Source organism: Channa argus, chromosome 15, assembly GCF_033026475.1.
Source record: "Channa argus isolate prfri chromosome 15, Channa argus male v1.0, whole genome shotgun sequence".
NCBI classification, from domain to species: Eukaryota; Metazoa; Chordata; class Actinopteri; order Anabantiformes; family Channidae; genus Channa; species Channa argus.
Window position 1 is genome coordinate 20,155,082 of NC_090211.1, and position 24,082 is coordinate 20,179,163.

General features: G+C 37.9%; 2 protein-coding genes across 2 annotated transcripts; one reads left to right on the plus strand and one right to left on the minus strand.

Moving 5' to 3' along the window:
• Positions 1-6,944: 6,944 nt before the first annotated feature.
• Positions 6,945-19,798, plus strand: gucy2ca (guanylate cyclase 2Ca). The gene is made up of 27 exons (XM_067476573.1): positions 6,945-7,549; positions 9,558-9,670; positions 10,084-10,151; positions 10,238-10,456; positions 10,555-10,673; positions 11,640-11,739; positions 11,893-12,004; positions 12,095-12,236; positions 12,481-12,566; positions 12,710-12,827; positions 12,967-13,048; positions 13,206-13,299; positions 13,734-13,796; positions 13,913-13,984; positions 14,503-14,607; positions 15,049-15,135; positions 15,344-15,476; positions 15,584-15,721; positions 15,990-16,078; positions 16,254-16,345; positions 16,564-16,722; positions 17,465-17,657; positions 17,738-17,912; positions 18,025-18,123; positions 18,220-18,314; positions 18,418-18,494; positions 18,714-19,798. The coding sequence occupies exons 1-27, from the start codon at positions 7,339-7,341 to the stop codon at positions 18,919-18,921; spliced, it is 3,249 nt and encodes a 1,082-aa protein (XP_067332674.1). The 5' UTR covers positions 6,945-7,338; the 3' UTR covers positions 18,922-19,798.
• LOC137099573 (tumor necrosis factor receptor superfamily member 13C-like) lies at positions 19,719-23,139 on the minus strand. The gene is made up of 3 exons (XM_067476580.1): positions 22,643-23,139; positions 22,107-22,289; positions 19,719-20,357 (listed from the first exon to the last, which is right to left on the minus strand). Exons 1-3 carry the CDS (start codon positions 22,743-22,745, stop codon positions 20,047-20,049), a joined length of 597 nt encoding a protein of 198 aa, XP_067332681.1. The 5' UTR covers positions 22,746-23,139; the 3' UTR covers positions 19,719-20,046.
• Between the last annotated feature and the right edge of the window lie 943 nt (positions 23,140-24,082).

A 24,082-nucleotide genomic window follows, 5' to 3' on the forward strand; every position in this document is an offset into this window, starting at 1 on the left:
GGAACAGGGTGATGTTCACCATGGTGCAGCATCCCCTCTTCTTTAAACACCTGTCTGTAAACCTCTGGGAAATGAGGAGAACAGCTGCTTGAGTTTAGGAGAGGAATGTTGTGTCATTCTTGTCTGATGCAGGATTTTAGCTGCTCAACAGTCCTGCACTTTTGTTGCTGGATTTTTCAATTGATGATGCACCAAATGTTTTCTATTGGTGAAAGGTCTGGACTGCAGACAGGCCAGTTCAGCACCCGGACTCTTCTTTTGTGAAGTCATGCTGTTGTGATGGATGTTGTATGTGGTTTAGCATTGTCTTGCTAAAATATCCAAGGCCTTCCGTGAGAGAGTAGTTGTCTGGGTGGGAGCATATGTTGCTCAAAAACCTCTAAGTTCTTTTTAGCATTGATGGAGCCTTTCCTGATGTATAATGTCCCTTTGTTATGAGAACTTATTCTCCCCCAGACCATCAGAGATGCAGGCCATTGAACTGTCTGTTGATAACAAGCTGGATGGTCCCACTCCTCTTTAGTCCGCAGGATATGACGTCCATTTTTTTCCAAAAATAATTTCAATTTTTGTTTCATCTGACCACAGAACATTTTTCTGTTTTGTCTCAGATCATTTTAAATGAGCTTTGGCCCAGAGAACACAAGGGCGTTTCTCGATCATGTTCACATATGGCTTCTTCTTTGCATGATACAGCTTTAACTTAGATTTGTGGATTGCACAGAGAACTGTGTTCATGGACAGCGTTTTCTGGAATGTTCCTGAGCCCATGCATTGATGTCCATTAGAGAATCGTTCCTGTTTAATGCAGTGCTGACTGAGGACCCAAAGGTCACGTGCATCCAGTTTGACCTTTGGCCTTTTCCCATGTGCACAGAGAAATCTCCAGATTCTCTGAATCTTTTGATGATATTATAGATTGTGGATGGTGGGATCTTCAAAGTCTATGCAATTTTATGTTAAGAAATGTTTTTCTGAAATTGTTCAACAGATTTTAGAGGCAGTTTGTAACAAATTGGTGAACCTCTGCCCATCTTTACATTAGAGAAGCTCTGCCTCTCTGAAATGCTTCTTTTACACCCAGTTATGTTACTGACCTGTTGCCAATTAACCTTTTGTTGACCCTGATTTTTATATTAAATGTGTTGCTGCGATAAAATTCTAAATAATATTTTCCATGAAATGGTACAATTTCTCAGTTCTAATATGTTGCTTATGTTCTATTGTGAATAAAATATGGATTGATAAGATTTGCAAATCATTGCATTCCCATTTTATTTACGTTTAAACATCCTCCCAACTTTTGTGGAATTGGGGTTGTAAATTTGGTGGACAAAAAAAGAGAAACACCTTTCAGTATAATGCAATTCTACAAACTAAAGAATCCAAAAACGATACAGTTGCATCAGCTTTTCTCTAAAACAGTTTAAACTAGCAGAAAGAAATCTCCTTTATAAAGGAAATTATTTTGTGGCCCTGTAGACTTCTGTATAAACTATTACAGCTGCTATTGTTTTATTCTCTGGCAAACCAAAGGCATTGACGTATGTATGGCACAAAACAAAAAAACAAAGAAACACTAAACAAATAAAAAACTGTAAATTTTAACACGTCAGTAAAAAAGGAGGAGCCTAAGAACACTTTGAACCTCATCTGTGACTGTCATCAATTATCAGCCCTCCAATTCATTTTTATGGGTTCCCTGTGAAAAGGTTTAAAACTGTTAATCACGTGAGGCTTTGATCGCATGAATCCTCCTTTTGACACTGCTGTCTGTGCACACATCAGCTGCCTTTCTCTTAGAGCCTAGCTACTGCCAACAACCTTCTATTTATGTGTGATCCATGTGTGTGAAAGTAAATGACTGAAGCTGAGAATGTTACATTTCTGGTGGAAAAATGCGCCTGTAGGGATTGATAAGAATATTGACATTGAATCTATTGAGTAGGGTCTACAATGATCCTATAACTGCCACGTTCTGCTGAATGCAGTAACATGAATTGACTCTAAATTGATTAAATTACTGCATGACGTCTTTGCCTGAAAGACAGTCATGAGACCAAGTAAAGCCAATCTTTAAATTATGGGCCAATGGCTTAAAACAGTTGTTACCAACCCAAACTGGTCTCATCTTTGTTTGACAACTGCATCAGGAAGTACCGTTAGTTTGATCTTTGTTTTAAGTGAATTTAAATGTACTAAGCAATATTTATGCTCTCTTAACCTTTGAAAGTTATTACAACTAATGTATATACTTATCCTGATCTAATTTAGATGTCATACTGACAAATATATTTGTCATTGAATATGCAAGATTAAATCAAATCTGTTATGTTAACTTCAGTTAGAAGATTCCAAATATCATTCAAATTACATATCATACAAATTTAGATTATATTATATGTGATCCACAGCATTAGCAGTTGCAGAAAAAACACCATACATCACACAGTTTGGTGTGAAACACACACAGGTGCCAAAGATAAACCAACAATAAGGGCGTGTTATGGACATTTGTTGTCAGACACCAAAATGAACTGATGTGTATCAGCAATTATTCTCTCTTTTCTCATTCATGTGCACACACATAGCCTTATATATGTATTTGTAGATATAAAACTTGAATCATTGTTTTTTTTTGTTTGGATCTTTACATATCTAAATATACATTCTCCAAAATGTATATGTAAGTTTTGGATAAAGCAAAAGGAACAAAGAAACACTGGATTTTTGAGTGTGTTACTTACAAATACACAGAACTGTTGGCATCAAATTCACATTTTATCTTCATTTATAAACATAACTTATTGTCTTAATGACTTTTCAAAATCACTGGCTCTGCAAACTATTTACTACTTGTTTGTTATGAAGGCATGTGAACATCTTTCCTGTCGCATTACATTTCCACTGAACCAAAAATAGCCACTAGAGGGCAGAATGAAAGCGTGATATGGTGCCACTCAGGAGAGGCATTGCTTCTGCTTCCATCTTATAGGCATAAAAAAATGCTTCGATTACAGTGACAGTGCTGCAGATGAGAAACTGGTGTAAAATATTGTATAGTAATAGTAAATATTGTATTGTAAAAGATTCAGTTCACATGTAGACGTCAACTTTTGATCTCTACAACCTCTTAAGATTGATATCAATAGAAATTTTACATTCAAGGGATCCACAGAATCACCATGTAATTAAAGATTATCTCTCTCTCTATATAAGATACATATAAATAAATCACCAAAACCCATGCAAGTTGTTCACTGTAAATATATCCACAAGGGGGCAGAATGGGAGAGCGACAGAGGTGGTCTGACTCAGGGGAAGCCTTGTGCTTGCTGAGCTTAAATCTAGAATTCTAAGTGAGTCTAAATAATCAATGATGATGTGTAAACCATGAGTGAATACACAGGAAAGTTGTTATATTTGTTACATAAAAATTTTTGCTTTGTAAAATTATCTGAAAAAATCTGTGCTTTGTAAAATTATCTGAAATTGAAGCAAACGTTTGTTTCAAATTTATTTGTTTGATTTACAAATAAAACTATAATTTACCAGAAATGTCAAAACAATACTGTTTGTTTTGCCTCAGCAAATTCATGTTGAGGCCGTTGTGCAACAAGTTCCTAATACTTGCACCATAAATGCACCACATGTATCTGTTCCACATTTCATAGTCGTAAATAAACACTCCAAGTACCCAAAGTTCAAAATAAGTGATAATGTCAGAGCAGAAAGTGAGATGAACCTGTTTACTTTGCTGTCTTGGAATAATTAGGTTTCCTATGGTTTTAACTTTTTGTTAAGTATGTCTGACCCCTATACACTGTGGTGAAAACCCAACTATTTCAGGTCAATTGTTTATTTATCTGCGTGATTTATTAGTAAGCTGTTAAGTGACATGCTCCTCGTGAATGAGGAAGAAAGCAGGGCACTTATTGACTAATCACTAACAGGCAAATCATTAGCTTCTAAAATTATGAACATGCCTTTTTATCTGACTTTGACCTCAATCTCCATGTTTTTCTCCAATCCTGCAGACAGTGCTCAGTGAGATCCGTTAATTAATTTGTATTGAGTTATAAGCCAGAGACACAAAAATTGTATCTATTTCTAATCATAGTCAAATATTTCCACTGTATGATAAAATACCATGTTGTGTTGACATGGAAAGCCTCTTCAAATGGACCTAAATGGCTGTGCACCTCAAGTCACCCATGCTAGTACGTCATACATACATGTTTGCTTTTAACATTTATGACCCAGGTGCGGCCAGTGAGGAAGCTGAGTGAAGATAAATTGGAAAGGCAGGAGCCTTAGTTATTGAGCACAAGTTCAAATGTGCATGGTGTTTATTTTGTATAGTAGGATGATGCCGATTCATATTGGTGTTAACTGTGGACTTATTAAAAGAATTGAAACAGCACAAAGCATGTTTGTGATGTTTCTTCATGACAACAAACGTGTAGAAAGTACATATTTTCAGAAAAACATGACAAAGAGAAATGCATTTTAATTAAATGCATGAAAGTCAAGTAATGTTGTCTTCTATTTGAGCAAGAGCTTTGTTTTAGTAGCAATGACCAGTGTGAGAAAGACATGAAGTGATAAAAGAAGAGTCTAATGTAGGACTAAGATTTAGGACCAGCAATAACACCACAGCATGTTTATAGAAGGTTTGCTACAGGATGACGTAATGAAGGATAATGAAAAACAAAAACTTTCCTAATACAATCAGAGATACTAAACAGACTGATTGATCCTATTACATTTCACACCCAGTAGAAACGCAGAAACGTATTCACCCGAAGGGCAAATCAACCAAGCAGAGAAGTGTAGTAGTATTTGGTGGAGTATTTAACACTGTAGTCCAACTATGGGGAATATACAGATTTGTACATTGGAGAAACCAGACAACCACCTCACACATGGCACAACACAGAAGAGCCAGCTCCTCAGGATAAGACTCAGCTGTCCATCTGGATCTGAAAGACAAGGGTCACTCCTTTGAGGTTTGAATGAGGTGTGAAAAGATCAATTTATGTCAGACTTGAATGACCCTCTTTCAGTAGAGGAGGTGGCCTACAACACCAGTTATCAGACTCTCACAATGAACTTCTTTCATCACTCCACAGTTATTCACAATGTAGCTCATGTGACTCGAACAACACACAGGAAGACCATCAGACTGTCAACAACTTAACAAGTCTAAAGAGTTTATAGTCTAAACAAGTCTAAAGAGCTTTCTCTCTGAGATAGTTGGTCAGAACTACAAGCAAGTCCACTGGCCGCTGAACAGCACTTCTGGGATAACTTTGACTTGGATGACAGATGGTTAGCTCTGTCTTGTCTTTTTTCAAAAGTTAGATCCAAAAAATAATAAGAGCCATCACTTTTAACCCTCTCCAATCTTACAATTTTAACTTAACTGTGTTTTATAGGTTTAAGATAAACACGTTATTCTGTGTGAAGCATCCACCTTTTGGTAGACCAACAAAGTCAGTTGAGTCTGGCAACCATCAATGAATGTACAAGCTGTTGGGCAAGATATTTGTCAGGATAAGTGAAATCTCACTACAGCTTATGGTGCAGGATCAACAAAGTCGTTAGGATCCATTTTATGGGGACCATGAATGTCTGCACAAAATGTCAGGGCTATTTATGTCTATTTAACAGCTGTTATTAAGTCTGTCTGGACCAAAGTGAGGGACGGACAAACAAATCGTCCATCCGCTGCATACATGGCAAAAATGACTGATAACAGGATTGTTCAATTAAAGTATTACGTTGAGTTCTTTAAGAATCACTGTGTATTGTTTAGCAAAAATTTCTCTGACTGGAGATAATAATGCATGAGTTGGGAACTATTTACCAACACTGATTAGGCAAAGCGGTGAGTATTTATGGCAGGAAGGTGTGGGATTGACTCACAATAAACTCCAGTGCCCTTATTCATCATAGTATAGGAAAATGTCACCCAGTGCAACAGTGTGGCTCATTTAATGATTTAGTAGTTTGTGGACAACATTGGACAGTTGAATTAGTTGAAGTGTTTTGATACACAGCCTATAAGGTTTTAGTTACACAGACAATCTATTACGCATTAAAGGGGGGTAAAATATTAATTGCCACCTTATCAAGCAAAATAAAAATAATAAAAAATGTATTCCTTTGATTCGTGTGGTGTGACAATTGTGATAACCAGAAAAGTCACTTGTTCAGGTTGTAATAAATTTATTGGCATGCATGTAAAAGCAGTAATGATGTGGGCTGGTGAAAATGTAAAAGAATCAGAAATAATGTCCTTTTTGTAAATGAAACAGTAGTGCCACTCCTATGAGAACAGCATGTTCTATGTGCAGGTTTATGCCTTTGATTTGATTTCAGTGTATTGTAAAAATTGCAGCTGTTTTTTTTTTCTTCTTAAACTAAGGTGATACTGATCGGCAAGCAGTTTGACCAAGACTTTTATGGGCTTAATCCACCCTGCTTTTATAGCACACAATATTTATCAGCTCTACACCTTCACTTTTATGGTGTCTTGTGATCTTTGCCCCTCTCATCATGCAAGCTTTTGCCTGCCTCTACTTTGAGCAAAATATGCTTACAACACACAAGAATGTGTAAAACAAGCACAATAATACTTTTTAAATATTTATATATGGTTTTCTTTTGTTACCACTTTGCAAATTGTGAATACAATTAGTCAAATGAGCATTTATTAAACATACTAGTGTTTTGTTCACACACTTATCTCAGGCTATCATTGACCAACTGATCCTCATAGAAATGGAGATTTGGGAATAATGTATGATGTTACTCAGATAAGTGATATAATGTGGAGATAAGCTTAAAGTTCATGTTTACAAACTGGGTGAATTATGATCTAAGTGATTTTCTGGTTAAGGCGTCAGTGCAGATGCAGTCTTTCCTGCCCTTCCCTCCCTTTGCTACACCGAATGTCACTCGACAGTTGTTCATTAACGTATGGAGGACAGGTCGATCAGCCTGCACCAAGGTGGAGGATTATTGATCTTCAGCTTTTACTACAGGAGAGTGTAGTAAAAAACTGCTTTTTTGTCTTAAGGCTACATTTTTCTTCAATTTACAAACAGTATTCGGGGTCAGAAGCTTCGACATACTAAGACTTATTGTTTTTTTCTTGGCTGGATGTGAATCGAGAGACAGTGTGACTTCTGCTTGTTCGCTGAGGAACCTTGTTCACCTTTAATTTTCGACTTTTGTCATCAAAGTTGAGAAATGTAAAAACCTACATGCATACTCTGACATGTAGAAACTGCAGTGAACACAAGATTCAAAGGAAAAATCTTAAAGATCAGGATGTATAGCTTATACAGCTTACCTTTTCTTGGAGTGTTCATAATAACAGCAGTTGCCAACAAGATTCTGGATGATTGTATATCATCAAACAAGAAATACACCATGAATATTGTACTGCTGGAGGACAACAATTTTGACTGGAGTTTGAGTTTTGTGAAGGAGGCTGTGGAGCAAGCTCTGAAAGAGGACAGAAAGGAGAACATCAAAGCTGGTATGGACTGGTAGTTCTTATATATACAGAAAATGACAATAGCAGTCAAATGATAAATCAAACTAAGAAAAACTTCTGAAAAGCAAAGCAAAAAATCTTAGCTGTCATATGAAGACAACATGCATTTGAAGTCCATTTCTTGTAGCGCCTAAAAAAAACAGCAGTACAAAGTCAGGATTTGTTGTGTTGTACTGGTAAGAAGCTGTTTGACTTCACTCTCTGTACATATATAATAATAATAATAATAATAATAATAATAATAATAATAATAATAATAATAATAATAATAATAATAATAATAATAATAATAATAATAATAATAATAATAATAATAATAATAATAATAATAATAACAAAACAATAATAATGATAATAATAGCAATGATAACAATAACAACAACAAGAACAACAACACATATTTACATTGATTTAATTGGTCTACAATAAGTTTAATCTTTAGATCATAGACTGTATTTAAAGATAAATAGTATATATCCAGTCTATGCTTCAAACACACAGCCTAGATGCCAGAAGGCTTTTATTCTTGACCAAGAGTTACTCCAACCAACCCTTCCTGAGACAGGGAATGGTCAGTTTTAAGAAGGTACATGGATTTTGTTGGCTTCTGAGAACCTGCTTAGCTGCTTCCTTGTTTCTAGTATTTATGCTAAGCTAAGCTAATGGCTCTAGCCTCAGTTTGTGCCCTTCGTGTAGCACATCAGGTCACAGAATTAATGTTGTGGATAGATGTGCTTTTAGATTCCAACCAGCTGGATGAATAAAATAGATCAGGGCAATAAATGACAAAAAGTCTTTTAATTTTAATTTGCTTAACTTAGAACCACGTTAAGTCACTTAAATGACATAGGTTACCTGACTTATCTTATCTGCCAGTTAACTGCCTTTTACAGAAGCTGATGGTTTGCACAGGTAGCTAATCCTGGTCCTTCTGTGCATGTTTTCCACCCATCCCTACCTGCTGATTACCTGGACTTAATAGTCACAAGCTCATTCTGTAAATAAGTCTGTCTTTTTGCACGGTTGGGTTTAGAAACCTGTTGCCATGCCAAAACATTTAGGTTCATTTTAAACCAAATTGTCAACATTTTTAGTTTCCAGGTATGAAAAATAGGACCCAGGGTTGGCTGCCCTGTCTTTGTGTAACTCGAATGCATGCTAATTGTTTCAGAGGGTTACAAATCGGGACTAGGTGGCATAGATTTGTACACCCGGCTGAATGGGCAATTAGGTGGACAATAATCAATAGTAACAATCATGACTCCTAAAGCTCCTCGTCCCCATGGAAGGGATGTGTATCTGCTAGATGTGTAGAGTGGTGATGGATGAGCAGGACAGCATGGAAAACAAGAGACACCGCCTCTGTTACGAGAAGAATTCTCCACCTGAAAAAATACGGCGTTGCATGTCCTTTTTTCATACCATTTATCTTCTGTGTCCAAAACAGAAGAGGCAAATGGTCCAAAACAGAGAAACTAAATCCCAACAACTCTCTGTCTTACTCTTCCCTCTTAATATTCACCCAACAAGCCTATTTAGCTCAGGTGAGAAAGAAAGTTTCAGTCTGGAGGATAGAACTTGGTTTTCTCAGCCAACTTTAGACCTTAGATTGAAGAAGCTACTTTAATGAGCGGAACAAATGCAAGTAATAAGAAAAAAATCCAATTTTCACTGACAAACCCTATAAATTATAGCCGCACAGAGACTACAAATGAATGTAACAGTGTATTATTTTGATTGCGTAATATAAATGCGTTTTATTGCCATCCCATTATCAGTGAATGGTCTATTTATTATCAAATGAAACTTTATGCAAAGTTCAGTATTTTTCTTTATTGTAAATTAATTTGTTTTTAATTGTTTGTGGACAAATCAAAAGTAAAATTCCTGCTGGAAGGTAATGAACTTATTCTGATCTTGTCTCTGTTAAATAACCATTATTTTGTTCAATTGTCCTTTTAACAACTTTATCTTTATGCTTTGACTGAAGGTTTAGACTTCACTTTGACGGCCAGCTACAGTGGGTTCAACACTGGTATGTACAACCGGCAGGGCTGTGGGAGCAGCACCTGTGAGGGAGTGGCAATACTGAGGACACTGCATGTGAGTGTGGTCTAATGATGTCATGTCAAGTCCTCCATAACAGAATGCTTAGGTGTACATTAAAATGATAAATTAGCGATTCTGTCAAACTATCATAGTATCAGGAAAATGTCATTTATCTGAGACACCAACTGGGAAAGTAAGTTTTTGCTGTGCCTTACAGTTAAGTTACAAACATCCACAAATAGCCGACTTAAGAAATCACAGTATACAGTATATTAGCCACACATTGAAATACACAAACTGATGGATCACTAGGTAAGACATTAACAAGAAGAAGAATGAGAGTCAGTTGTAGTTGTAGTTCTCTCTTCTGTTTCCTGATTTCGTATGGAAACTGAACCACACCTGTCACACCTACTGTATAAAAGCCCTGTGATGAAAGCAGCACCAACTGCTCTGTCTCTCTGCAGGATAATAATGAAGTTGGATGTGTCATGCTGGGGCCTTCTTGTACTTTTGCCACATTCCAGCTAGCAGAGTGAGTACAAGCCTGTTTCTGTCAAACAATATATGCAGACTTAACAACTGACTGATCTTTGACTTTTCCCCTGTTATTTTTCTCAGTGATGATATCGGCCTACAGCTGAGCATTCCTGTCATCTCTGCTGGAAGCTTTGGCCTCTCGTGTAACTATAAACCCAAATTGACCCGAATCCTACCACCGGCACGCAAGATCTCAGATATGCTGGTCAATTTTATGAAGCAATGGCTGCCATTTAAGGAGGTCTGGAATAAGGTCTACGTCTACAAGAAGTCCAGCAATGCAACGGAGGACTGCTTCTGGTGAGACCACACAGGTTGGGGGTTGCTCGAGTGACCACTGTAGATTATCCTCATCCTCTACAGCTCTACAGCGTTTCTTCTCCCTGCTTTTGCAACAGGTACATCAACGCATTGGAAGCACGCTCTGCTACTTTTGCCTCCAATACAACAAGATTTATGGTACGTGGGGAGGAAGAACTGAAGAAAGCCCTAACTTCTAAGGAAAGATTAAGCAACAGTGGGTATTGTTTAGTTAATTTGATTTTCATTTTAATGCACTAAACATTTCCTCCTTAGCTGTGTCATTCAGCCAAGTGACTGGTTTGACAAGACAAACTATCTATCTAACACAGTCCTCAAGTGCCACAATATTAAAATTTATAATGCTGAAAGTACAGAGGGGAAGTTTTATCCCCTAACAGCATCTTTGGTTTATTGGAGTATAATTAAAGCTCTACAATCAATGTTTAGCCAATGAAGTATGAAAACAGCAAATTGATTGAACATAAAGTTTTCACAGACATTCACAGTGGATGAATCATGCTGACTTTTAGTAGTCCTATTGCATCAGATAATATGTCAATATCAATAATATAATCTTCCGACTTTGCGTTTAGTGCCTCCATGTGTTTAAAACCTTCGGCATTTAGTGAAATATGTTAGGGCTATATGTGGCCCGCAGTTTTATTACACCAATCTATACCGACCTAAACCTTCTCAAGTTAAAGCTGAGACTTGTGTTTAATGCAGTCACTGTTTTTTATTTTTTTATGGAAGCACAGAGCAAACAGAACAGTAAAATTTATACCTGTTCAAATACTTTTTGAGTACTGTGTGTTTAGTGCTACTTAGCAAATGTTGGCCTGGTCGACCTGGTTAACATAAACATTTACATTTTAGAACTGTTATTCACATTGATGCCAAAAGAACTCATCACCTAATGTAGTCTATGGCATCTGTCTAAACATTTGTTTGGTTGGTTATATTTTTTTTGTGTGTCTTTGCATTGCCGGCACACTTTTGGTTTGGAAAAATAAATAAAAATGTAATGTATATGGCTAAGCTGATGTATTAAAAAGAACATGTACCAGACTTGTTTAATGGATTTACACTGAAACACTGTAAGTAATACTGGAAAAGTGTTAATGTAAATCTACAGTAGAACGGGAAAAAAAGCTGATTTAGTGAAATGTATTTGTTCCAGTTGTCATCTTATGTGGAGGCGTTGATGACATTGTTTCATTGAAGGAGAAGGTCGGCCAAATACCCGAGGACATCATTTTCCTTCTCCTTGATATTTACAAGTAAGCCTGGCCAAGATTTTACCATGAGGCTCCTCGAGTTGTTACGAATTGATACAATATAATATTATATAATATAACGACAAATATGAACGTAGTTTTAAAACTCTGGAAATGTGAAAAGTAATTGTGTTGCCATCTTTTACTTTGCTCCAGCTCTGAGTATTACATCAACACCACATCCAGTGAGGCGATGCACGACGTGCTTGTGATCACTCTGCCAACGAGGAACTACAGCAAGGACTCAAACTCATCTTTCAATGGAACAGTGAGCTGCTACTCAAACATTCAAATAACACTGCAAAGACAAACAGTTGTGACACTCAGGTCTGACTCTGTCTTTCAATCTGTTGGGCAGATGAATGACTATGTGGCTGGGTATCATGACTGGGCTCTGTATTTTGGCAAAGTTCTCAGAGAGAGGATGCTTAGCCAAAGACATACAAAGGAATCGTCTAATGTGCTAAGTATCAACCCATTTGGGAACATTTCCTTTTACGGTGCGTATGATGTATGATTTGAGCTGGATTGCAACACGGTGTTAGACAGAATTTTGCAGACAGCACAGACAGGAAATTATTTGAAAAGCATCACTTTTTTTAGCATCCAGGATTTTGTTTTTCATATTTATTATAATTTTTGACAAATTTCACAGTAGCTCATAGCATTTCATTGCAGTTACCTTTTAATTTAATAATGATAATAACAATAATGCTTCCTTTGATGTGTGTTCACTTCACGCAGGTCTGGGAGGACACTATGTTCTTGATGAATATGGTGACAGAGATGTTAACTTCTCTATGATCTACACATCAACTTCCACTGGCAAGGTGGGATTGCCTCTGTTTTAAAAGTCACATGTTTTATTTTTTTAAATGATTGAATTATCGTTTTGAGCCAAACCCCACTGATTTGTTATTTCAGACTGACCATAAAAGTGAATATTTTGTTTTTAAATTTCACTTCTCCCCAGTACGAACCTTTGTGTATGTTTGACACATCGAGAAATGTCACCATAATAATAGACTTCAAGCCAGCTCTGCCATGGAAAGGGGAACGGCTGCCTGATGATGAGCCAGAAGATCCAAATGGTAATGCACGCGTTCACACTGACAGCGTAGAGATGTGAATGTTTCACTGTAGCCTGAAATTGTCTGTGGATCAAACTTCAGGGTCAGTTTGTGAGCTCTCATGGTAATCGTTGTCCTGTGTGTTTGTGCTTGCTTCCAGTCATAAATTGGCAGGAGGTGATTGTGATTGTTCTGAGCCTCAGTGTTGTTGTGGTGACTGCCATCGCTCTCATCTTCTACAGGTAAACAGCTCATTGTAGCATCAGTAAAGTTTTTAACTTTAAAAAAGTTAGGAATGTCTCTAATGCTGGAGAAGCTGAAGGCTCAGAAAACAAAAGGACCAGCTTACAATTGGTCAGTGTGTGATATAAATGTGTGATGTGATTGAAAACTCATTAGGCAAAACAGGAAAGAGCGTCTTTTGCAGAAGAAGTGGTCTCACATCAACCCACACCTGATAGGTCCACTGGATGAGAAAGAGGTCTCTCTGAAGGTAGAAGCCCCATGTGTCACAATATGTTATTTACAGTACTTTGATGCTACTTTATTACACTCCACAACAATGTGAGCTTGAAGATTTAATGAAAAGAGATTGTTTACAGATGACTTGATGAAAAGTGAAAGTTTCCTGCTAGACCAGTGTGGTCATCTTAATGGCTGTGGAGAAAGATATTGAGTGGGGGGATTTTATGTCAAGGACAAACAAAGACAAACAGGGCTAGATAGGTTGACCAAGTAAGAAAAAAAAAAAGAAAAAAAAGTGAAAATGGAAAGAAAATACAGGTAAAATTAAAAACAGGTAAAGTTAAAGTGTTAAAGTCTAGTGAGTTCAAATGTGTTACTCCAGTGTAAATATGAACAAGATACATTTTCCTTTGGACAGTGACTAATTTGACTCTACATTGTGTGTGTGCATGTATTTAAAAGATTGATGACGATAAAAGGAGGGACAGCACCTACTACACTCATCGAGGCTGCTATGACAAAAAGGTAGCAGCACAACATCTTCAAAACCTCTGCATTTATCTATAATATGAAAAAAAGACACATATTATGTCAGTGTTTGTCTAAACATATTAATTTCTTTATTTCTCTGTATTCTTCAGCCTGTTATTTTGAAAGAAATAACACACACAGATGGAGATTTCACTGAGGATCAGAGAATCGAGCTTAACACTGTAAGACACCTTTGCTTTGTGGTCTTTTTATTTAATCCCTCTTTCTGTTCTTTACTAATAGAATAAAAAACATTGTAAGAGTTCAAATCGTTACTGTTTGGTTTTATGTACAAATCAAGCACTTTTGGTGAACCCCACTCTCCTTTTCTTTCTTCCTTTAGATCCACATTTGATTTTCTTTATTGTTTATTTCAAATGAGGCTCTACCAGCATAATTCAGTACAATCAGTAGAGACAGATGATTATATATGTAATTACATACAGAAATGTGATGGTTTCCTGTCATTATGTCACATTTTGTGTTTTGTCATTATTACCTTAAAGACAACACAGTTGGCCAAAGTGCTGTAAACAAATATGAGGACAAATAAAACAGATAAAAATATATAGATATAAGACATTTAAAGGAACAAACAAAAGAACAAATTTAAAACACCAAAGCGAAATAATGGGTTTGAACCTTTTGTGTCTATCTTCCGTGCCCTCCAACCTTCCTCCTCTTCAACTTTATGTTTCAGCTGCTGCGTATTGACTACTACAACCTGACAAAGTTTTACGGCACGGTGAAGTTTGAGTACGGTGTGTTTGGGGTGTTTGAACTTTGCCAGCGAGGCTCCCTCAGGGTAAGATCCACAGGCCCAGTATCCTGCTGTTTTCATCCGTCTGTAGATTTTTAGCAGACATTCAAACCCATCAGGCTTTTAAAATCAAATTCGTAAGTTTGACAATACTGTGACGGTCAAGTGATTCACTTTTGTAAAGAAAAGAATGTTACAACTTTAAGGATGTTCTCGATTCTTAAAACGGTAAATTTAAATGTCACATTTACACACTCAGTGTAAAAAGTTTTGCTTCTACTGCAATGCTGGTACAACTTCTTCTTACTTGACTACAAAACAATTGACATGTTGTTTATGACAGAGCCTCCTTTCTCTGCTGCTCTCATGGACTTCACTGTTCATGAGCTGCGCACATTTTACACAGCGCTAATAGTGTGTGTGCATTAATGCATGTAAATACTCATTAACTGTAGACACTTCTGACTAAAATCTCTCTTTTCCCAGTACATCCTGAATGACAGGATCTCTTACCCAGATGATACCTTCCTGGACATGGAGTTTAAGATATCAGTCATGTATGACATAGCAAAGGTATCAGCGGTTTTGTTTTAATATAATTATTATTAATTCTCTCTAGTGTTGGTTCATTTTCCTGTGTTCTGTGGATGAAAAAGTAACTTCAAAAGTAACTTCAGTGATTCAGTGTTATGTTTTTACTGCAACTTTACTCGGTACTGAAATAGCAACTCTGTACAACCATATTTCTCACTGCTGTCCTCTTGCTTTGTGTCTTCTGCAGGGTATGTCTTACCTTCATTCCAGCAATATTGCAGTGCATGGTCGCCTCAAGTCCACCAACTGTGTTGTCGACAACCGCATGGTGGTTAAAATCACCGACTTTGGCTGGCACACCATTCTGAAGCCAGGCAGAGGTGCGGCTTAGTGTTTCATCATCACTGAGGCTGATAATTCTTCTATCATTCATCAACTGTGACAGTACCAGCTGCTCACCTTCTCCTCTCCCCTCTTCCCCTCTCAGATGTGTGGACAGCCCCAGAGCATCTACGTATGAACGGGGTTTCTCAAAAAGGTGATGTCTACAGCTATGCCATCATTGCCCATGAGATTATTATGAGACGACCCCCGTTCTATACACAGTTCTGCCTTGATCCTGTGGGTAAGCCTGGATAAAAAATAAAATCCATCACTTTTTATGACATTTTAAATAAACATTGGAAAGGAAAATGATATATTTGTTTTAAAGACAATTGAAATATGTGGATTAATTATTTACAACATTTTAAAATATATCGGTTATCTGAGGCCACATAGTCAGTGTCAGTACTGGACAGTACACAGTAAGATAGGAAAGTGATGCACATGACGTGAGTCTCAGCTCTAATCCCTGCTTGTCTCATTTGTCGGATTGTTTAACGATCCCTCAGAGAAGATCCACAGGGTGCAGTTTCCTAGTGGGATGAGCGTCTTCAGACCTGACCTCAACTTTGACGGTGCATCAGAGAGGGAGATTGAGGTAAGAGAGCCGCCAAACCCTGAAGACCATGGGCGACTTTACACATGCTAAGTATAAAGGGTTATGAAGGAAAGCTGTTAGCATCCCTCAAAGTAAAATGAAATATAAAATCCACTGTATCCCCCTGTCTTCCTTCTGCCTGTGTGTGTATTTGTGTTTGTGTGTGTGTGTACAGCTGTACATGCTGATAAAAAACTGCTGGGATGAAGATCCAGAGCGGAGGCCAGATTTTAAGAAAATAGAGTTGATGCTGGGTAAGATTTTCAGGTATGTCAACACCTTTTAATAAAGGTGACCTTAATCATTTCCACAATGTAACACAAGGCCAAATGTATGTGGACACCAGAACATATTATAATTTTTATGTGTAATGGTCAAATATTTTAAGCCACTTGTTTGCCGTTCTCATTTATTGCTATGACATAATTCATGCTGCACGATTCTCCTGTATGATTCATTAAACAACATAAATACTGATATCACAGTAACCTACACAACCAAACCACTGAGACGTACATGGACAACCTGATCCGTCGCCTGCAGATGTACTCAAGGACTCTGGAGCGTCTGGTGGAGGAGAGGACGTCTTTGTACAAAGCTGAGAGGGACAGAGCTGATCGTCTGAACTTTATGCTACTTCCTGGGTAAAGTATGAACCCTGTCTGTTGGCTGAAAACAGGAACCTAATCAAAGCTGCAGTTTTTTATTTTTTATGAATGTATGTCATGAGAAATGTGTTTCCTGTACTGACAAATTTCCCACAATTATGCAGTTTCTCTAAGCATTTGAAAGCATTTGACTTTATATTGATTGTTTTTGCTTTTGCTCCTATGAGCATCATTCTCTCCACCAGCAGATAACTAGACATCCCAGTAGGAGTGGAATGTAAGGGTGCTGCAGCGCCCATTGCTGGTAGTCCAGCTCTTCAGCTTTTACTTTTTAAAAATGATTTTAGTAGGAATATGCCACAAAGCAGGTATATTTGTGTGGAGGTGCTGTCCCCACCTCCTTTGACCTTCACTCATTCAACAGCACTGGCAGATATTCAATTGTTTATATAAGTTTTTGAAAGAGCTTTAAATCCGAGAATTTCCAGAATTTCTTAAATTCTGTTAAATTAGAGATGATTTGCAATGTTTCCAGGTTTTATCCAACTATGTATGTCAAGTATGTGATGCATAAACAATTATGTTCTGCACCAAATAAGTTTCCAAGTTCTCTTGCTAATAATTGTCCCACAATTTACCACAGTGACTTTTGAACGTGTTATATTCCTTTAATGTAAATGTAACTGACATATTTTTACATTATTAAATAATATTAGATTTAACATTACCTATTAACTAATTAACATAAATGTTTCCCATTCTTCCTGTTCCTCCTCAGCCCAGTGGTACGGTCACTGAAGGAAACAGGCAAAGTAGAGCCGGAGCTGTTTGAGGAGGTGACCATCTATTTCAGCGACATTGTGGGGTTCACCACCCTATGTCACTACAGCACCCCCATGGAGGTGGTCGACATGCTCAACGACATCTACAAGAACTTTGACAGCATCCTTGACCACCATGATGTCTATAAGGTAGACATGTCACTGATGCTGTTAAAGTTGGATGAATTTGATGTGGACGTTTTCTTTATGAGCCATTCATTGTCTCTCAGGTTGAGACAATAGGGGACGCGTACATGGTTGCATCAGGTTTGCCCAAGCGGAACGGCAACAGACATGCAGTGGACATTGCCCACATGGCACTGGACATCCTTTCATTTGTGGGGACTTTTGAGTTGCAGCACATGCCAGGCATCCCTCTGTGGATCCGTATCGGTGTGCATTCAGGTAAAAAAATCTCATTAGAGATTATTCTTTAATTCCTGATGTTCCTGATGTGAGCACCTGATGTTTCTTCCATGTTTCCCACTGAATTGGGTGGTGTGTCATTTGTTTGTAGGCCCCTGTGCAGCAGGAGTGGTGGGAAAAAAGATGCCTCGCTATTGTCTTTTCGGGGATACAGTCAACACCGCCTCACGCATGGAGTCCACAGGCCTTCGTAAGAGACAACACACAAAATCTCAAGCTGCCGTAATATTAGCATTTACTGTGCAGAACCAAGAGTATGACTGATAATTCTTTGTATTTGTTCAAGCTCTCCGAATTCATGTCAGCCAGTCCACTATAGACATCCTGCAGAGGACAGACTGCCAGTTTGAGTATAAAAAGAGAGGAGAGACATATCTGAAGGTCGGCTCATATAATCTTTATTGTCTTATCCATCCAGACATTATATCATAGTGGTTACTTATTTCACTCCCTGTGTGTGTGTCCTTACCCATCTAATCCATAGGGTAAAGGCAAAGAGATGACGTACTGGTTAACAGGGGTAACTGGGGGGAATTACAACCTGCCGACACCACCTTCAGCGTGAGTAAAATGATAAGAGCATTAATTCCAGCACTGAAATCCCAGTGTTTCTTCCCTGCTCAATGTCGATGTTAATTCTGTCCAGCTGTTAAATTGTAGGTAGGCGTCTATTAACTGGTTTTATTCACATTTTAATTTGTTCAATTTAAATGCCTGAGTGGAAAATATCTTGAAATAATGTTTTTACAAATGTCTGAGACGGAAATATTACTGTCTTAGTGAGAACTTCCAGAGGCTCCAGCAGGACCTTGCAGAGATGATCGTGTGCAGTCTGGAGAAGCGAGGAGCTGGACGCGCCAGCTTTGAAAACAGAAACACCTTATCCACCAAACTCCGCCGGAGGGAGACTAACAGCAGCCTGCAGAGGGACAGCCCACCTGAGTACTTCCACTTGGCTGTCACTGACAACCCCAGCACCTACCTGTGATCACAGAGGAGCTTTCACTACATTAATAACCACATGTAGACATAGATGTAGACATACTTAAAAGCACGTAGCTCTCTGAGTTTCAGTGGAGCAGCTGTGAAACAAGAGAGCACGTCACAGGTGAGACTGATGTGTTGCAGCCATGAAGACTGTTCCTGCCACAGGGTTCAGTTCTCTCTTCTCCCTGATATCCATTCCTCACACTTTTCACTGCCTCATCACTCATTTAGTCAAACTGAAAGTTTAACTTCGCCTTCAAAAATGTCATTTATTATTTATTGTAAATGAAGTGCTAGAAATAAAGCCCCCCCCCCTCCCTTATACTGTTGGGCACTGACCACTTTTTCACTGACCTTATTATATTTGTTATTTATAGAAACATGGGCAAACATTAAAAATGCAGCGTAGCAAATGTACAGGCACATTTCGTTTTAGTTGTATTTAAATGGGGTTGAAAGTTGGGGGAGCCAACATCACACGTCCAATTCTAGAAATTGGTCATAATTTTAGCGGGGACTTTACTTTAGGTCAACTTTTCTTTGCCACCAGTTTTGACACATTTTTGACATTTGTCCGGTTCCTTGCTGAGACCTGTTCATCGTTGAGTCATTCCATAATGATGATATTGAATATGCTGTTGTTGACCTTCTAGTACTTGGAATCGTTCTGTGTTTTGTATTTAGATATCACCTACAGAAAAGCTCAATCACACAAAATTATTTACCACGTAAATATTTCTTACTCGGTGCTTACAACAGTGCTTCTCTGATTTCAGAATATCAGAAATATTCATGTGATTTTTTTTTTGTCTTCTTGTTTATTAAATCCAGTTGTAAATACGACACAAGAGTTTTCTTCTGGTTGCCTCGCAGGAAAAAACAAACTGTACACAGTCTTACAAGGTATTATTGGACACCAATGTACATCATAACATCTGTATTTTTTTTTTACAAATAAAACCACAGCTAAAGAACATTTTAATAAAACCATAAAAACATGGTAGAAAAAGATGAAATCCAACATTTGAATTTATAAAATGCACGAACACTCACCACACTGAGTACAATGAGCCGAGTACATGCAGTGAAGGAAAGTAGTAACACACCCACTTACACCCACGCAGCCCTAGACTGTTTTTGTTGTTACTAAGGCAGTGCCACCCAGCTCTGTGGCAGGAAGTGGGATCCTGTGTTCACTTATTGTGTGGCATGCAGGCAACCCTCCGCCCGCCTCTGTTTGCGTTGTGGGGCCCCTGCAGGCAGTGTAGTCCCCCTCCCTCTTAGAGCCTATTTGGGCCCCCAGGTGAGGGCAGGTTGAAGGGGCCTCTGCTGCAAACTGACACATCTCGGCCTGACCGTTTCTTTGTGAAGGTGCAGGGAGGAATGGTGCAGGTGGCTCTGTTTTCTGAAGAGGTTCGTGTACTGGCTCCGGTTCCACTGTAACACAAGCGACAGAAACCTTCAGTGAAGAAAAACATGTGACACGCAGTGGACAAACTGACATTATGGTCCCATGAACACAATAAGGAACAAGCCCATGAAATGTCATATGACCACATCCATTATAAACCTGTACTGAAAGAGTGTAAATATAACCTATGAAATTTCAACCTAGTTATATATGTTAAAGAGATATATCTTCCCCTTTTCTGACACACATGGCAGCTTTCCACAGGGTGTTCCCACCCAAAATGCAACATTATACCCAATGTAACCATTCATTTGAATTTTAAGAAACAGATCTGATCTGAATCAGATCTTTTAGTGTTTTAGATATTATTATATTATATAGATATTTAGTTTTAGAATATTGATAAATGAGTGAATTTGGGTGTTTTCACTCTTGACTTATTAAACAATTACAAGGAATAAATGCTTTGAATATAGGCTGACATGCATGTGAACGTTCCTGATATGCAAATTGTGTTGTGAATTTGAAAAAAAAAAGCACGTGTTTATGTCAATGCATCAATGCATAGTGTTTCTGTATAATGAGGAAATAAAAAGTGGCTACATAACTTAAAACCATAAAAATACTAACAATGTATTTCAACATGAAATCACAGATTGTTTGACGTATTTAGAGATAACAGATAAAATATTTAGTGGACTAATAAAAAAGTAACTTTTAGAGAAAGGCAGACAAGCATTAGGCATCATGAGTGGACAAAGCTGAAAAACCCACCCTGCTAATGTATTTGGTTTAATTCCTGGTCGTCCTGTGGATAAGTTTACTCAAGGACAAAACAAAAGTGGGCTATTGATAAAATGCATTGAGCTTCTTCGCAGCCTTTTTTTGTTATTTATTTAATTGACTTACAGCTGCATGTGAGCTGCAGAGGTTTTAAATTATGATCACGTTGATCACACAAAGCACAAAAGGTCAAGATAAACTCAGCCTTCATCAGCAAAGCATCTGCTGAGTAAAAGCACATGCTGGTCCCATGATGGTCATTGTTCTTTTAGATTGGAGAGTTTCGCAAAGCAAATGCATATTGCAAGCCAGTCTGCAGTTAAGTTAATGTCTGTCATTTTGTCAGTTTATGTGTTTCCAGTGTCATGTGGAGACCTCAGTTGTCCTGCTTAACCAACGGATGTGTGTTTAAACCAGAATAGCTGGTAAGAGAGCAGGACTGACCCTTGGGACAACTGAGAAGAAGAGAACAGAAACTGTGGAGTTTCTACTGTGAAGAACGTCACACTTCATCACCTGCCTGCCTGCAAACCCCACTTCCTCAACACATCTCTCAGATCCCCCCCCCCCACCCCCCCCACCCCTACCTAATTTTACAGAAAACGAAAAGCCTGAAACTAGATAAATGCTGTTCTAATGTAAAATACTTCCCTGAGGGAAGATTTTATAGCGGACAGGGAGGAACTAATTCTTATTTGTGAAACATGGGCCTTGAATGATTCTTTCTTTTTTGGAAGCTGGTCCAGGTAAGTTAAAAATTCATATTGACATTTTCAGAATAAAGGCAGAAAGTATAGATTAGGTAGAAATAAAATAAAGACAGCATGTTGAATGTCAAAAATGTTCAACTTTTCTGTGTTTTCCCAACAATTACATTTTTGTGAGAGCAGATAAGCCTCAAATAAACGTTTAAACCGTAGCACAGTTGGGACTAATCATCTTGTAATACATAAACCAAAAATAGCTTTATTATAGGAGTCAGTTCTCTTTACCTGAGGTGCTGCCGAGTCTGGTCTGTCGTTTGTAAATGATGAGCCAAACAGCCAGAGCCAAGATGGATCCCATGGTGACCAGCACCACAATGGCACACACAGTTGGACTCAGTGGCATCATAGGGTTGGTCTGCTCAGTGGAGGCCGTGACTCTCACTGAGCTCAAAACATTCGGTGGTGGCTCTGAGGAGATAAGAGATAGATTAACTGCCTCCACAGTTGTAAAATCCATGTTATTATTTTAACGACGCAAGCACAAAGTGGGCATTTAAAGAACTGGTAGAGATGAAGCCGAAACCATCTTAGTCTAATCCGAACTGGTTCATAAAACTTTACTATCAGTCCTGTGATAAAGAAATTGATTTGTGACTAATCTGACTAACCTAGCTACAAATAGAAGTACTCAAGTAAAATGCTAAGAAATTGTAGCCCACATGAGGTCAGTATGTGAGTAAATGTACTTAGTAACACTACTTTGCTGTTTCAGGGGGCAGATATAAAATGTTTAGGTGGCAAAGAGGTTTAGTGAAACTCACCTGTTCGCAGTTTATGCTCAGGGTTGGTCTCTTTTTTGACTGTGACACAGTCTGTTGTGAGAGGGTCCCACTTTTTTCCATCAAGACAAGTCTTCTTGGCCATGGCTGAGACAGAGTGAGAAATGAGGAGGCCTGCTGAAGTGCTACCCTCCTCTAAATGTGTGTTTGTGACACGAACCAAAAGAAGGAATGAAAAAAAAAAGTGACAAAGAGGAGGGAGGATTTATTAAATGACTGCTGAGGGCCTAACAGACGTTTCAGTTCCTCCATTTCATAGGAAAGAGTGAATCACTACATGTGTCTCTGGGGAGAGAGAGAGAACTTACTGTGTTTCTGTTTCAAATACTAAAAAACAAGGCCCTGACCATAAAGTTCTTTACTTAAATATTCTATATAATGTGTACATTTGTAGTTGTTTCCTTTTTGTCCACATGGAGTTTCGATTGTAGAGGATATGAGCAGCTGAATGCTGCAGAAATACCAAACCTTGCAACAAATTCTTATTGGTTTTACATCTTACCACATGCGGTAGAAGCATACAAAGTGCTAAAGTATCAGTGCGAGTACCTTTCTAAAAATGTACTTCTCAACAAGTAGATGTACCCTTCTGAGTTTACTCAAGTTGAAAGAACAAAGTAGATGCTCTAAAATGTACCTAAGTACAACTACATCACCATGTATTCTATTCCACTGATTACATAACTGTGCAGAAATGTGCAAGTGCATATTTGATTTAAAAGCTTTCAAAGGTGAAACGTGTGAGGAATAATATATTCAATCTGACATTTGCAAAAAGTAACAAGTAACTACATCTGTCAGAATATGTAGTGGAGTACAAAGTTTATCAATTCTTTTTGAATTTCAGTGGAGTGAAAGTAAAAGTAACATGAAATAGAAATACTCCAGTGAAGTATAAGCCCCTCAAAACTGTACAGTAACTGTAGTTGGTTTCTTGCTTTTTTAATTTTTTTATTTTGTATAATCTACTCAGTTCACCATCATTACTCTATATGATATCACATCTGTGAGTGCCATGTCATTCTGCACTACACATCCACGTCTCGTTGGTTTAAACCACAGATACCAGTTTGTTGGTTAACACAACGTGGATGAGCAGTAGAATCCTCCAAACTATGATGCTGTTTGACACAACTGTTTTTTCCCCACCTACAACTTTAGAGGATGATTGTGTTCATCTCTGTGTCTGTGTGTGTGTGTGTGTCTGTGTGTGTGTGTGTCAAGGCATTAATCTGAATAGTCTCAATGTTTTGGCATGTTTTTACTTAAGTGCTTGAACTAAGTGGATTGTGTTTCAGATTTGTTTTATGAGTCATTAGCTCTCAAAGCACTTACTCCAAAGTTTCTTGTTATTTACAGCAGCAAACTTTGCAAAAAGCTCTACAGTGCAGTACGTGATGGCTGTTAACATGTTGAAATAAC

Bases quoted from the DNA above. Each gene is read 5' to 3' on its own strand.
- LOC137099573 (XM_067476580.1), bottom strand. From the start codon at position 22,745: ATGGCCAAGAAGACTTGTCTTGATGGAAAAAAGTGGGACCCTCTCACA. The intron at 22,290-22,642 runs GTGAGTTTCACT...TTATCTCCTCAG, and splicing joins TGAGCATAAACTGCGAACAG to AGCCACCACCGAATGTTTTG. The intron at 20,358-22,106 runs GTAAAGAGAACT...CTTGTGTTACAG, and splicing joins CAGACTCGGCAGCACCTCAG to TGGAACCGGAGCCAGTACAC.
- gucy2ca (XM_067476573.1), top strand. From the start codon at position 7,339: ATGTATAGCTTATACAGCTTACCTTTTCTTGGAGTGTTCATAATAACA. The intron at 7,550-9,557 runs GTATGGACTGGT...CTTTGACTGAAG, and splicing joins AAAGGAGAACATCAAAGCTG to GTTTAGACTTCACTTTGACG. The intron at 13,049-13,205 runs GTAAACAGCTCA...AAAACTCATTAG, and splicing joins ATCGCTCTCATCTTCTACAG to GCAAAACAGGAAAGAGCGTC.